This window comes from Notothenia coriiceps, unplaced genomic scaffold (genome assembly GCF_000735185.1).
Source record: "Notothenia coriiceps isolate Sejong01 unplaced genomic scaffold, NC01 NC01_scaffold00000493, whole genome shotgun sequence".
Taxonomy (NCBI): Eukaryota; Metazoa; Chordata; class Actinopteri; order Perciformes; family Nototheniidae; genus Notothenia; species Notothenia coriiceps.
This window is the reverse complement of record NW_011333194.1, coordinates 266,136-280,847: the sequence shown is the minus strand read 5'-3', so window position 1 is coordinate 280,847 and position 14,712 is coordinate 266,136. Positions and strand designations below refer to the sequence as shown.

Genomic DNA, 14,712 nt, shown 5'->3' with positions numbered 1-14,712 from the left:
CGAGGGGACTGATTGGCACAGGTGGAGAACTCATCATGAAAAGAAGAATTTATTTGCAAATTATGGTGGAAAATAAGTATTTGGTCAATAACAAAAGTTCATCTCAATACTTGGTTATATACCCTTTGTTGGCATAACAGAGGTCAAACGTTTTCTGTAAGTCTTCACAAGGTTTTCACACACTGTTGTTGGTATTTTGGCCCATTCCTCCATGCAGATCTCCTCTAGAGCAGTGATGTGTTGGGGCTGTCGCTGGGCAACACAGACTTTCAACTCCCTCCAAAGATTTTCTATGGTGTTGAGATCTGGAGACTGGCTAGGCCACTCCAGGACCTAGAAATGCTTCTTACGAAGCCACTCCTTCGTTGCCTGGGCGGTGTGTTTGGGATCATTGTCATGCTGAAAGACCCAGCCGCGTTTCCTCTTCAATGCCCTTGCTGATGGAAGGAGGTTGTCACTCAAAATCTCACGATACATGGCCCCATTAATTCTTTCCTTTACACGGATCAGTCGTCCTGGTCCCTTTGCAGAAAAACAGCCCCAAAGCATGATGTTTCCACCCCCATGTTTCACAGTAGGTATGGTGTTCTTTGGATGAAACTCAGCATTCTTTCTCCTACAAACACATCTAGTTGAGTTTTTACCAAAAAGTTCTATTTTGGTTTCATCTGACCATACAGTATGACATTCTCCCAATCTTCTTCTGGATCATCTNGTCACAGAAGTGGCGCTACGGCTATTGGGCCAACTCCACCAATCAGGAGGAGACAGCCACGGACATTGCCGTTCGAAAGCGCTGGAGACGCTGTAGTACTGTACTACAGCGTCTCCAGCGCTTTCGAACGGCAATGTCCGTGGCTGTCTCCTCCTGATTGGTGGAGTTGGCCCAATAGCCGTAGCGCCACTTCTGTGACGTCATAGAAGTGTTCAGATCTGGATCAGTCTATATCAGATCTGTTGCTGCCCCTTTTTAAGAGATTTGGGTATGGAGGAAAAGAGAGAGGGTTGTGTTTTCTGACTCTTGGTGAGTTCCCTGACACACCGGGGACACATATTGATGTATAAAAGACGTACAAAGGTGCATTTTGCATGATAGGTCCCCTTTTAAAAATGTGAGAACTATTTGACATTTTCACAAATGCTTTAGTTTTCTTTTTATAAACCAAAACATTGTTATTTGGAAACCACCTGTTTTAAATTAGATTACTTTATACATTTAAAAAAATACTTTGAGTCTGTCAGTATTAACATAACATATATTTATATCTGTGTAGGTTGCAGCCAGCAATGTATTTGCATGTCACTGTCACTGATGGTTCGTGTTCACCACCTCAGTGTTAGTGTTTAATGAGCTTATGCATATGAAACCTCACTGAGCATTAATTATACATTTCTCAAATAAAAAAACATTAGTCCCCCATTTGCTTTTGTTTGAGTATTTGGAAATATTGTGTGAACATTGCATTCAAAAAGTGTTTGCTGTTGGATGAAGTTACATGCAATTTAAACGGGGTCAGCTTCCACTGGCATCACTGAACCACACTGGGAAAGCACTCTCCCAACATATTCAGAGTATGTTTCCTCGTACACTAATACATTACCTAATACCCTGCAGTGTGTGTGTGGACTTGGTTTTAGAGGTAATGTGAACTATATGAAGGCATTTATATGGGTAAGCCAAAGGGCAGAACGTCTCATGTTAGTCCTGTCCTTTTGAAACATCTGTTGTTGAGATCTCATCAGGCAGCAAGAGAGAAAACAGAACACAGATCATTAAAATTGCCAGGCTAATTTGTTTTGCCCTGAAAGCGCTTTGCCTGTGGGATATTGAGTTAAAGATGTGAGAATGTTTCATCAAATGTCCATTCATATTCTCTGCTGCTCCACCTTAGCTCCCTCTGGTTACCAATATGCTGTTCAAATAACACTTCCTAATGAGCAGCTTTTTAGACTTTCACTTCATCCTCTTTTTCCATTTGCGAGCAATCTGTTCTAAAAAATGTGATTCAGTTGCTTCTCTGTTTGAGAGGATCGTTATGTGACAGTTTAATTACAGTATTGTAATGGGCAAATTGACTTTTCTCCTGTGAAATAAGCTCTTTTTCAATTATATATTATCCCATCATTTTATCATGGCAAGAGGAAACAATCTGACCAAGCAAGTCTCACATTTGCAAACAAAAAAGGAAGTTTTTGAATTGAAGAGATTAGCGTAATGATGACTAAGCACTGTTAATCCTTCCTCTTCATAAAGACATTGCCTTGAGTTAATAGTAGGCATTTGGTTTAATAAAATGAAAGACAAATTATTTTATTAATGTGATATCTAATTGAAAAACTCTTATTAGCGTTTGCATGAATAGAAATTATTATATTAGTGGCACATGGTCGGAGACCCAAATACATAAGAACAGGTAACATTAAAGTGTTGGACCTTTTGGGGCATAAACTTATTTCGTGATTTGCTCTCATGTAACTGATTTTCTTGTCCGTATCAATATCGACTTTCTTTTATGAGCAACTTTAAGTACATCTTTTAAGTAAACTTTGCAGCATTTTCTCAAAGAAATAGATACAAATCCCTAATTTGATTACTATGCAACAATTTGTGATAGTAGCTTGTGTTGTAAATTAAATCTGAAATAATTCGTCAGTTATCTAATTTAGGTAATTTATATCTAGAAAGACAGTATTTTTACAAAATTGCTGGTTGCTCAAATGTGAGTATTTTATGCTTTTCTTTATCTTACATGTAAGTAAACAGGATACTTTTGCATGCTCAACTGTTAGTTGATTGTAGTATTGCCCTTTGTTGTAAAAAAACGTATTTAGATGCAGTTCTGCTCTGAAAGCCTTTTATATGAGACATTAGCTGTGAGTAACGTTTTAAGTCTGTATCAGCTTGTTGCATTTGGAGTTTGGGATTTTGCCCGATTATTCGTTGCAGATATGCTCCGGCTTAGTGAAGACGGATGAGAAGTGACTCTGTTTAGCTACAATATCTCTGTGAATGTCTTATCTGAGCTTTAGCTGGGTTATTCAAGGATTTTATCATTCTGGCTCATGCCTTTGTCACAACCTGTTTAGTTTATTGTGATGCATTTTGTACTTGCATAACACAGTCACCCTTAAAGCGTTTTCAGTTTGTTTGAAAAACTGCCTCCAGGCTCCAAGCACATCCTCCGTACTAAGATTAATTTTTGTCACGTTAAAGGCTCCTAACACTGTCTCTCAGCATATTTCAAATTGAATTCAAAATCTTTTTTATTATCTACAAGTACTTCCCTGGCAGAGCTTCTACCTATATTTTCCTAAATATGCAGTATTTATATTTTATACAGATTTGTATCTTATGAAGGCTTATCATTTACTGTATTTAACTTGTCACTAAATCACTGAGCAGTGGTGCTTAGAGCTTTATCATTATCTTTGCAGTATATATCTACCGCTTGGCGTATAGATCTACACACTTTAGCTTTTTCATTATTTCCATGAACCGTGATGAACACTGTGTCCATTGATTAGCATTTTCCACTGCTGATCAATGATCGACACAATTTAATTGCTCTTAATATGGGCAAATCCATTAGTTGTCTTCTTTATTGACTTCTTTGATTTCAGTTATGCTAACTACATGGCTCTATGGGTGGAATTTCAAGTGTGAGTCAATTTATGACTGATGTCTCAATGATTTCTGACTTAATTTACCCTGACTTTATTTTTAGTGCCATGATAATAAAGCTTTATTTGTATAACACTTTTCATACACCAGGTGCAGCTCAAAGGGCTTTAACAACAAGGCACAAATAAAACAATTAAACAAGAAATTCATTTTGGGTCAACACTTTTTTGCACACATGCAGCATAATAACCTAATATTACAGTTCAAGGAGACAAGGAGGTACAACTTTTTTATGATCAGAAACATGCAAAACTAACAACATTTCCTTAGCTCAACTGTGTTATGAAAGCTAATTAGCACATCTTGGCCTGCTAACACGCTTATCTAAGATGGAGAATATTGTTTATAATATACCTGATAAACAGCATGTTCGCATAGTCATCGTGTGTATGTTAGCACACTGACATTAGCATTTAGCTTCACAGCCTCACAGAGATGCCACAGTAGCAAGGCTGTAGTTTAAACTAGTTTTGCCACACATACTGGATATATATTGATTTAAGTCACTTATTTGTCTCCTGACCAAAATTACAAAAGAAATCCAATAAAATACATTTTACAAAAAGTACACACATGTTGGTCTGCATATAACAAAGTACACAATAGCTCAGTATGACACTCACTTCATCTCCCCTCCCTAAACAGTACCTAACATGACCAGCATTAAGGCTTTCCATTACCACTAATAATCCCCTTAAATAATATATAAAGATAGCTACACCACATTTCAGTGAAGTTCATCTCCACATATTTCCTTTTGGCTGGTATTACATTACATGTTACTTGTTAGACGCTTTTATCCAAAGCGACTTACATACTCAATACTGTGGACAATCCCCACAGGAGCAATTTGGGGTGAAGTGTCTTGCCCAGGGACACAACGATATGCTGACTGCAGTGGGGTTTGAACCTGTGCTCCCCTGATCCCAACACCAATGCACTAGTACACTGCGCCACAGCCTCCCTGTGTTGTATAATGGCGCATTTCCACTACAGCGCGGTTTAAGCGTGCCGTGCCGTGTCCGGCCCGTTTTTGTCTAGTTTCTGAACAGATATGAGGAGCTGTAAACTCTGAGTGCTAACAGCTAACGGCTGATGTTGGTTTTGTGTTTCGCATTGAAGATGACGTCATGGCTCCGCCTACACTGCATTACTATAGTTACTACCCCAGTTCCTAAACTGTAATGGAAACGAAGCATAAAGTGAGCCCGGCCTACCTATACCGTACTAAGCCGTGCGAGGCCCTGCAGTGGAAATGCGCCATAAGGCTCCAACTGTTCCAAGTTCAATCCAGAACTTTTATTTTTTCAGTTCCTTAGTATAATCCTGGCAGCGTTAAAGAAGCCTGCAGTGGCAAACTAAAGCTACAGTCGCTATAAAGAGAAGAGGTTGTACAGTTTTTTTATTACTCTAGTACAATTGCCAAGGTCGGTGTTCTGACCCGATAAAATATTGAAAATAATTTGTTAAAAGGGAAATATCTTGTAAGCTATTTTGTTGTTAAAAGATCTCCTAACCCCAGATAAGCGAAACAATAAATTAATGGATGTCTACTTGCTATCTCAAGAAGTGTTGAACTGAGTGTATTAGAGAACTGAAATTAGAAACATATTACATCATTTTTATTATATTCCTAGTTGTACATTCCTTGAGGTTCATAGTTATCACCTTTAAATCAAACACAGCGACATAGACTGCTGTGAACATGCTGTAATGAAATTATGAATTGGCTCAGAGCTGTCAGATACACCAGTGCCACAGTACACACATCCATTCCTGTTCCAAATAAATACGGCATGTTTGCTTCTTTCTGCATTAAGCACTCGACACTATAACACTTTCCTATACTGTTGAACTCACTGCTTCATACATAAATGATCATTATCTGGTTTGTCCGCTCTTCACTTACTTGGCATTTGTTTCTGCTCATAAACGCATTTGTGTTGTACTGAAACCTCTATTTAATGCCCTCTAATGATGAGAAGTACAACATAAGATTTGAAAGGGGAGTATCTGACAGACAATCTCCAAGTAAAGAGCAATAAAATGACAGCCTGTAATGTAAGAAGTGGCATGTTGAGAGGCTAGGAGCTCTCACTTCAGTTGAACCTCTGTTGAGCCATAAATACGGGCAATTTACAAGAAGCCTTAGAGAATGAAACATGAAAGGTTTATCATGGCGTTTTATAGCACTCTGCGCGCTTTTTTTTAATCTCCTGACCTTTATGGGAAGCTTTAGGCTACTTATTGTGGCCTTGACCTTGGGCACCATAACACCAAATGCAATATAATTTAAAAACATAATATCAGAGCCACTTTTTGCAGGGAGGCATGCTGCATCCTGTCTGTGGTTTTGGTGTTGGTTAATGTATTATGGATCCTATAGTTAATTCACTGGACACAGGTCATCTATGTGTGTATGGTGTTGGCTGAGTTAAATAATTCATATTACAGCAAATTATTCTGCCGTCTAATCTGCTGAGCCTCCGGGACAGCAACGCGTTCTTATCACACTTTATCAGATTGTATTTGATACCTATTGAACCCCGGCTTCGAATAAATAATGGCTCTACTTACACAGTTCACTGTTTAGTTTTGAAGACATTGTTTACAACTGTATCCCTCATCTTCAATTATCCACTGTGAGCGATCATTTACGTTATCTCGCCAAGTAAACATGAGGCTGCGCATGCATGGAATGACTTCTGCTGTGCTCTTTGTAATTCTCCCAGCAGGCTCTGGCCCTAATGTCATCTTTAATGTGTTTCACTTCCAATTTCACAGGGTGCAGCTATGAGTAAAGATGCTAAAACAGAGACCTTTACTAAATAAATAAAGGAGAGTTCCAATCCGTAGGGCATTTATAAGAGGAATTAACAAAGTGTTTAACCAAATGAGTAAACAATACAAACAAAGAAAACATACCTAGTGCTTCCTTATATGATAAACTTACAAAACTATTGCTTTTAATTAAATTTAGCAAAGTACAAACTTAGTGGGAGCCTGTTGGATTTACATTTTTATCTTAGCATGTGTTTGACAAGATTTTCCACACTTTTTTCTAAAGAATGCTGACAGCTGAGTTGAAATCAGTCACCTTTTTGATGACTTAATTGCTGTGGATGTCTGATGTGTCTGATTGTAACTGCATGCCCTCTGTTAACAAAGCTATGTGGCACTGTCTGTATTTAGGCCACTCTGCTGCCTCAGGCTCACAACTTGTGTGCATAGTTCTGTGGGTTATTACAAGCGCTCGCTATATATGAAACAAGGTTAGGTTCACAGACTGTGATAGATCGGTATTGACAAGTGATTGGACAGGTTTTGTTCTGTCATGTCTGTGGTTGGATTTGCGTGTCACATTATTTTATTCTAACACAAATCCGTGCGGGGGTTGAGTTTTATCATTGTTTTAGCCACTTGGACTAATTCCAGAATAAAACCGTGCTCATAACACCTCATAAATGCCATTTTTACTTAAACTCCGTAGGAAGTCCTTGAAAGACCAGCTGACATTTACAGTCGATTGAATGGTGCTAAGGAGGTTGTGTCAGACAGAGAGTGAGAGACTCCCAGGGCAGACCTCATTTGCAATGTTGGATAGTGGGAAGCAGGCCCAAGGTGTTCTCAGGAGGCAGTGCAATGGATGGTAACGTGGATTCTCCCAAAGACTTCTAAAATTTATTGAAATGCTGTCAGATATTTAGCTGGGTCTCATTGAGGGATGCTACGTTATCCTGAAGAAACGTTCTTCTATTGATCACAGAGTATCACATGCAACAAAGTCACACTGGTAAAAACCTTACCATCAAACCAACTTATTAACAGGCAGAGAGGAAGGTATAATAAAACCGTTAAATGTATCATCCTTATTTTTAATGCGTTTGGGAATAAGTTTATTACAAAGTCTCCCTCTTGATTATGCCATGATGAGAAATCAACTAATTTCATGCAGGTCAGGGACTGTATAAAGAGGATCAGAGTAGGGAGACAGGGTCAGAAAGAGGGCGGAATTGTAATTATGTTTGGGGTAAAGGTTATATAGTTTCATGATAGCACCATGGTTCATATGCATGATGTTTGCTATGTGCAGAGGAAAGTTATGTCTCTGTATCAGGGTTTTATTCATTTGGTGGTCACATTAGAGTTTGGAAGATAATAGTTGGGGAGCACTATTACGCATGTTTTCTGTGTGTGAAAAAGGAAGGCAAAGTGGAAGTTCCTTAAACCTGCACTTTTTCAGTTGGTCAGTCTGGGCAACTCCATTGATTGCGAAAAGCATTTAGATTGTATAAAAAAATTGAGAATGTACCCTTCCTCTCACTTGATTTATCACGTTTGTAAACAATTTCCTGACAAGCTTATGGTCTCAATTGACAGTGTCAATTTTTCTTAAATACAGCATTAAGTGGGATTGTTAATATTGGCCTTATTATAGGCGGTAAAGCAAGGTATAAAATAGGACATGGCTACATTGTGATAGACACAACGCTTGCACGTTTTAAACAATTTGGTTGCCTAAACATCTTTTGTTTGTGTTCGATAGTACTTAAACCTCTTTCTGGTTCGAAAAAAACTAGGTCATGATGCTCAAAACGGTAAATCCGAGTCGGTGTTGTGATGGTTACTATATCTACAGTCGGTTTGCAACAATCTAACACTTTTATATTATCTTGGCAAGTTGTAGTGCCAAGAGGAAGGCTAAAAGAAAACATTAATAACTTTTTTTCATTATACTTAAGTTTATTACAGTCTGTACTTTCTGCTATACTTTTTATTTACCAGTCGTTTATAAACCAACACCTCTAGCGAATTACAAGAATTTCATTTAAACAATGAGAGTTTATGTTCAAGTAAACCAAAACTAATTGGATGATTCTTCATGTGGCAGGGATCTCATATCTACACACGACATACTCACAGTCTGCAAAAAAGGTCATACCATCCAGACATCGTTTTGGTTTCTGAAATTGAACTTAATTACAGTGCAGTTGTTCTACTGTGAAAGATCAGAGTTGTATGCCAACCATTAAATCACATTCAGATCAATAAGCACAGACTCAGTAGCTGTTCTGCTGTGCTGGTTTTGCAGCACTCCAAAGAGGAAGCTGTAATGATTTCTACAACTCACACTTACTGCATATTGTGTATTTATATAAATATATAATACACAAACAAACCCCTGTTCCATGGAATCAGACTTAGTGAGCCTAATTTATAATGTATTGCTCAGTTTATCTAATGGAAGAGCCGCACACAGTGAGTAAGCAATACTAAAGTGAGTAAAGCGATTTAACTTCAAAGTCTTCAAAGGGATGAATGATTAAAAAGAACACACTTCAACAGTGGTCGTCTTTTAAGAATTGTAGTTCAATAACTTTATTCATATCACATTACTCTGCATTCCTGCAGCACGGAGCCCAGAAAGTGATTTAAATTGTGTCCTAAAGTATAATAAAAAGCATAATGAAATGTCAAAGACTGAAGAACTGCTGTGAACTTACTCTGGCGGTGCTATTTTTTTTTTACAACAGGCAGCACAAATTACAGGCTATTGATTCAGACTGAAGTAAATACAGCTTCAGTGCTCTAAATTCGAAGCGGTTAAAAAAAACTGTGAATTTGTGAACCAAACCAGGCTGTACTAGAAGAATAGCATCAACCTCTTCATCGAGCTCAAATTTGTCTGGCATCTGTACATTTTAAGGTCACAGATTACCTGGAAATCCCCACGTGAGGTGATGGAGGTGCTGGCTAATGGGCAGTTTCATTACGAAATGTGAGTAAAGATGGAAGCAGGGAAATTCACAGGCTCTTAAACAGTGACATTAACTTTGTGTGTTGTGTTGCATATGGTGGTCACCTGTCCCTATCAAAATCTAAATTATTAATTTAGCACATAGATTATAAAAATGATTTGTGCCACTGGGGTTGGTTTTTCAATCAGTGTTTTCCACTGAGGAAAACCCTTCTACAGCATGATGGTTCTTGGATAAAAAGTAAGTCAATTAGTATTCAAATCAATAGCATTAGTGAGGCCATTTGGCAACCAGTGATTAAACAGTGATAAACCAGTGCATTAATTTCCACACACACAGTTACTCTGCACTCAAACACCTGCAGGGGACAGCCTAAGATTACAACTAGTGTTTGTACTGCTGCATGAGAGGGAAGAAGAAAATACTAATTGGAGAAGAAATAGATAGATCGATAGATAGATAGATATATATATAGATAGATGGATGGATAGACATAAAAAAAACTAATTGCACACTCCCAAGTCAGCAGCAGTCTACTATTGGTCCATACTAAGATGCTGGTGTGTACTGCTCTGCCTTTGCGCCACGCACACCAAAACCCCAGCAGAGGCTACATCGCCTCGCGCACCAACTCTGCAGTGACGTGAGGAGGAAGACGGGAGGCTGCTCTTATTATAATTCAACGTCAGACCAAGTTTGATAAACGCCCCCCCCCTCTCTTCCCCTCCCTCCCTCTTCTATCTTTCTCTCTCGCTCCTTCCCTCCCGCGCACTCCCTCTCCATCTTTCTCTCTCTCTCTCTCTCTCTCTCTCTCTCTCTGGCCCATTTCAGTTGTCCTTATCCACAGTGAGAAGATCCGTTTTTTCTCTCCTCCGCCACCACCATCTTTGAGATAAAACAGTGGCTTTAGGTTTTTTCCCAGCAGCAGCAGCAGCAGCAGCATAGGCTGGTGCTGCAGTTGCGCTGGCACACATTCAACGTGGGTGAGTGAGAGAGAGACCCGTCCGCCGCATCTTGTGGATTTCTTTGCGTACCAGCCCGTGTACATGGTGCTGCCTGCTCTCCTTCTGCCACACCAGTACCAGGAGTTCATTTCACTTCTCGGAGAAAAATGTGGCATCGCACCATAGCGACACTGCTTGTTTTTTTGTATTTTGGGGGGGACTCGCTGGCAGGGTTTCCGAACCAAATCAGCATTGGTAAGTTCAATGGGATTCTCCTGAGTACTGTCTTTGTCTGAAGAGGACAGTTGTTATTTGCGTAAGCCATTATCAAGTGCACTTCTCATTCAGGCGGAAGGTTGTTTGATACTGCGCGGTTTGTAGGCGGTTTGGTAAAAATAGAGTTGAGCCAAATTGTGAAATCGTCTCAGTATCTGCAGTGCATTTTTTAGTGAGTTGTCACACCATTTCTTGCCTTCTTTTCTTAAATGTAACCCATCATTCATCTGCCTTTGACTGCGTAATTGTGCGGCACTATAAATAAGCCTGGTCATGAGTAAAAAGTGTGTTTTGGGAAGGAATAAGAGCTGTTCTGTGTGACATGTTCTTTCCTGTACTGTAGGTGGACTGTTCATGCGCTCCACAGTGCAGGAGCACAGCGCCTTCAGGTTCGCTGTCCAGCTGTATAACACCAACCAAAATGCGACGGAGAAACCCTTCAACCTCATTTACAATGTTGACAACCTGGAGTCCTCCAACAGCTTCTCTGTCACACACGCCTGTGAGTAGTTCCACTGTATATTTATTAACTGGTTGATGAGAATGTTTTCTGCATTAGAACAGCAACAAAACCTCATGCTATTCTTTATTTTTAGAAAAAATCATGATGTAATTTCTATTTTTCAAATTGCACCAGGATGATACACACACACACACACACACACACACACACACACACACACACACACACACACACACACACACACACACACACACACACACACACACACACACACGCCAGTAGAATAATTACACAGATTTTTATGAGCTGAAATAATGGTGTTGCAATAAAATGGATTGCTTTGTAAAAAATATATATATATCAGACACCTGCCAAGCGCCTAGCTCTAATGCACAAACTCCTCAGTCATGCCATCCAAACTCACCAGCTGGATGATGGAGCATGATGGCCTGTAATTGGCCAAACACGGTGATTTTGTAAACTGAGTAATTCAATAATTCCAGAGATGCTGATGAGCAGCACTTTAGGTCACTGCTGGGAAAAAAAACACACTGGTTGTTGTAGGATCTGGCTGTGACTTCAGATAATGGTTGCCAATCACAAAGTGTACTGTGCTGGTAGCTGTGGCTCCATCATGCAAATTGTTAGATAAAAAAAATTATTATAACTTAAATAACCTCAAAGTAAGCTTCACATTTGCAGCTTGATAATAAAGCTTTTGACGAATATTTGAAAGGTAAAAATAGCCTTCCTAAACATCATTTATTGCCATAATTAAAGTATATTGCAGATTTGAAGCAAATTATGGTTATCTGGGTCCAAATCAACTTTTTGATAATGATTTAAATGATCACAAAAGGTTAACCCAGCAGCACAGTGGAGTAAATTCTTCCTACCACAGCTTTGGATGTATAAATAGCCTACTGCATCAACTATAACATGCTGTAATCCATGTAGTCATCTCTACAAACGTGATGGATTCGATAGGAAGGGCTGTGGAGTGTGAGATGGCTTCATAATTGGTCTACCAGTCACTTCTCTGCCATGTAGGGCACCGAGCTCTGCCTGGAGAATTAATTTGTTATCCTTCTTCCCACCAACTGCACTCCGCACTTTTTCGCTTACGGATCAGCTGCGGCTCTCCTAACTCTGTCAGCTGCAGACTGCTGTGTAACCTAATAAGGTGAGAAAAAGGGCAGAGAAGATAGGAAAATTGAACAGTATTGTGCCTTGTACATCAAGGGCCTGGCTCTGATGAAAAAGCCAAAATGCTGTTTAGGTGATGTAGTTGTTGGGGAGCAGCCATGGGGATATTTGCAGAGAGATGCAGGTCTAGGCGCTCACACCTTGACGCAGTTCGACCACAGCCTTGCGATGACGGCTGTGCTGAGTGATTACAGCGGGGCGGCTGTGGGGTCAGTGCTTAGCTCAAGGGCACTTCAGCAGTTGTCACTGAGGAAGAGATGAATATGACATGCTTGGCCTTTCAAGATGAGGTGTAAGAAACAACATCTTCTATTTGGGGCTGTTTTTTATTTAAAAAGGCCAAAAGTAAGACATTATGTAAGATTAGTCATCCAGGAAAACATTTCCTGTGACAGTGTCTTTGAGCTGTTTCCCCTCCAGTCAACTTTACCCATACTTTGTCTTTGGATATGCATTGATATTATAGGATAATGCTTCTTAGTTATTGTATTTATTGTTATCACAACTTTCAACAAGTCATCGTATGGAATAGGGCTGGGCGATATGGATAAAATTTAATATTCTGATATTAGGTAGTTTGTTTTGTATATCGATAACCATATTTACAAATTTCCAGTATATTTGAATAATTATTATGGAATGAATCACCTGACAAATGAAAATGATTGGGCATAATAGCCCAAAGAATATTATTTCCAACTATGTTCACATGCATGCTCATAAATACAGCATTATTGGATTTAACATTATTTTTGATTTTAGTACACTGGGTGTAGGGGCAAAAGTCAATATCAGTGTGCATTGCATAGATCTATCTGTGAAAACATATTACATCCTTTAAAGTATACGCCCTCCAAATGCTGTATCTCAAACACATTTTTATTTTAAATTAGCAAGTGCTTGTTATAATCAATGTAGGCGGTGTAATTATGTATTAATCAGTTAAACAGTTAAAATAGAGGCCTTTTGAATTATTAAAGCAATTACTGTCTGATTTTCATTGTGCACTTTAAAGATTCAGAACATAACCAGGATTCGTTGTCTCTTTGAGTAAACCTGGAGTAAATCCATTGTTTTTGGAAAGAAGCTTAACGTTTTTTTTCTTAAAGGAAAGAATACAAACTGGATAATCAGGAGGATTAATGTAAGCAAGATAAGCTAGATGCTTCCCAGTTGAAAAAGATCAGCGAGCCGCTCATTATGAATAGCAGCCTGGCCAGCTTGTGACTAAGACATGGGTTGAGCACCAAGCTCCATCATTCTTATTTTAGTAGTCTGGATTGCATAATGCCATGCTTCCCTGTCAGGTGTTGATGTAACAAATGGATGTGATGATTATGATTTGACACCTTTCTATTCTGGCAAGATAGACAGTTAGTCATTGCTGTGCTTTCTTTCAGCTCACATTGTTCATTCTGATATGATTAGCAAGTGTTAATATGGCTGCGATCTTAAATCTGCTTATTGCTTGTTATCTTCGGGATTTTCTACAAAAATTCCACTTTTGTGTCGAACCAATTCATCTAATAATGATTTGAAAAGATGTATTTATTTCTTGCCCAAGCTGATTTGTTGTGTTTGTTGTGCGGATCCTGAATGGAATAAAGCAGGAGAACGCTGCTGTCCCCCAGCCGGGTCAGTTTATAATGATTGTTACAAATCCCTGATGGCAAATGACTGTGTTATTGGCAGTGTGGATCAATAGGTGAGGCTATAGTACTGTGTGTGTGTGTGTGTGTGTGTGTGTGTGTGTGTGTGTGTGTGTGTGTGTGTGTGTGTGTGTGTGTGTGTGTGTGTGTGTGTGTGTGTGTGTGTGTCCAGTTTGTTCTCCAGTATGGAAAAATCAATTCTCACCAAGCTTTCATTTTCTCTATCCCAGTCCCTCTCTTCTAATATATGGCTGTTCTCCAAATTCCCCTTGGCCAGAGATGCTGAATCGTCACTTTGATGCTTACATAGCAGCTTAGAACGTTAAAAACAAACAAACCTGTACCCAATGAAACATTGCGGCAAACTATTTCCTATCATTGCAACTTGATTGAATTGATTCTGACCAAGAGAACTTCCCTGTGCTGCTGTGTTTATTATCTCACCAATCTGTGTCTAGCTGGAGTGAAGCTGCAGGAAGTATTGATGTGACACCTTGCCCCGGGCCTGGACAGATTGTGTGCATACATGGAAAGGTTATATTCATTAAGACTGAGATCAGGGCAGGAAGAGAGAGCGGAGACAGAGTTGTGTGCCTGGCTGGGCAATAAGGGAGGAGTCACAACAAGTTAATCTGGGTTCATCATGTTTTGATTAGGCGCCGGGGCAGACAGCGGGAACAGATCATTCACATCTTCATTTCAAAGCAGTTACTTAATGTACATTTAATTATCA

At 39.3% G+C, this 14,712-nt stretch overlaps 1 protein-coding gene across 2 annotated transcripts in view; it reads left to right on the top strand.

Moving 5' to 3' along the window:
- The first annotated feature begins 10,274 nt into the window (after positions 1–10,274).
- The window catches only part of gria3a (glutamate receptor, ionotropic, AMPA 3a), an 88,094-nt gene continuing 83,656 nt past the window's right edge, over positions 10,275–14,712 (top strand). For both annotated transcript variants that reach the window (XM_010781684.1, XM_010781691.1), the window contains exons 1-2: positions 10,275–10,640; positions 11,005–11,163. In XM_010781684.1, the coding sequence (XP_010779986.1) occupies positions 10,553–10,640; positions 11,005–11,163 (247 nt within the window). In that variant the 5' untranslated portion in view covers positions 10,275–10,552. The remainder of the gene's footprint in view (positions 10,641–11,004; positions 11,164–14,712) is intronic.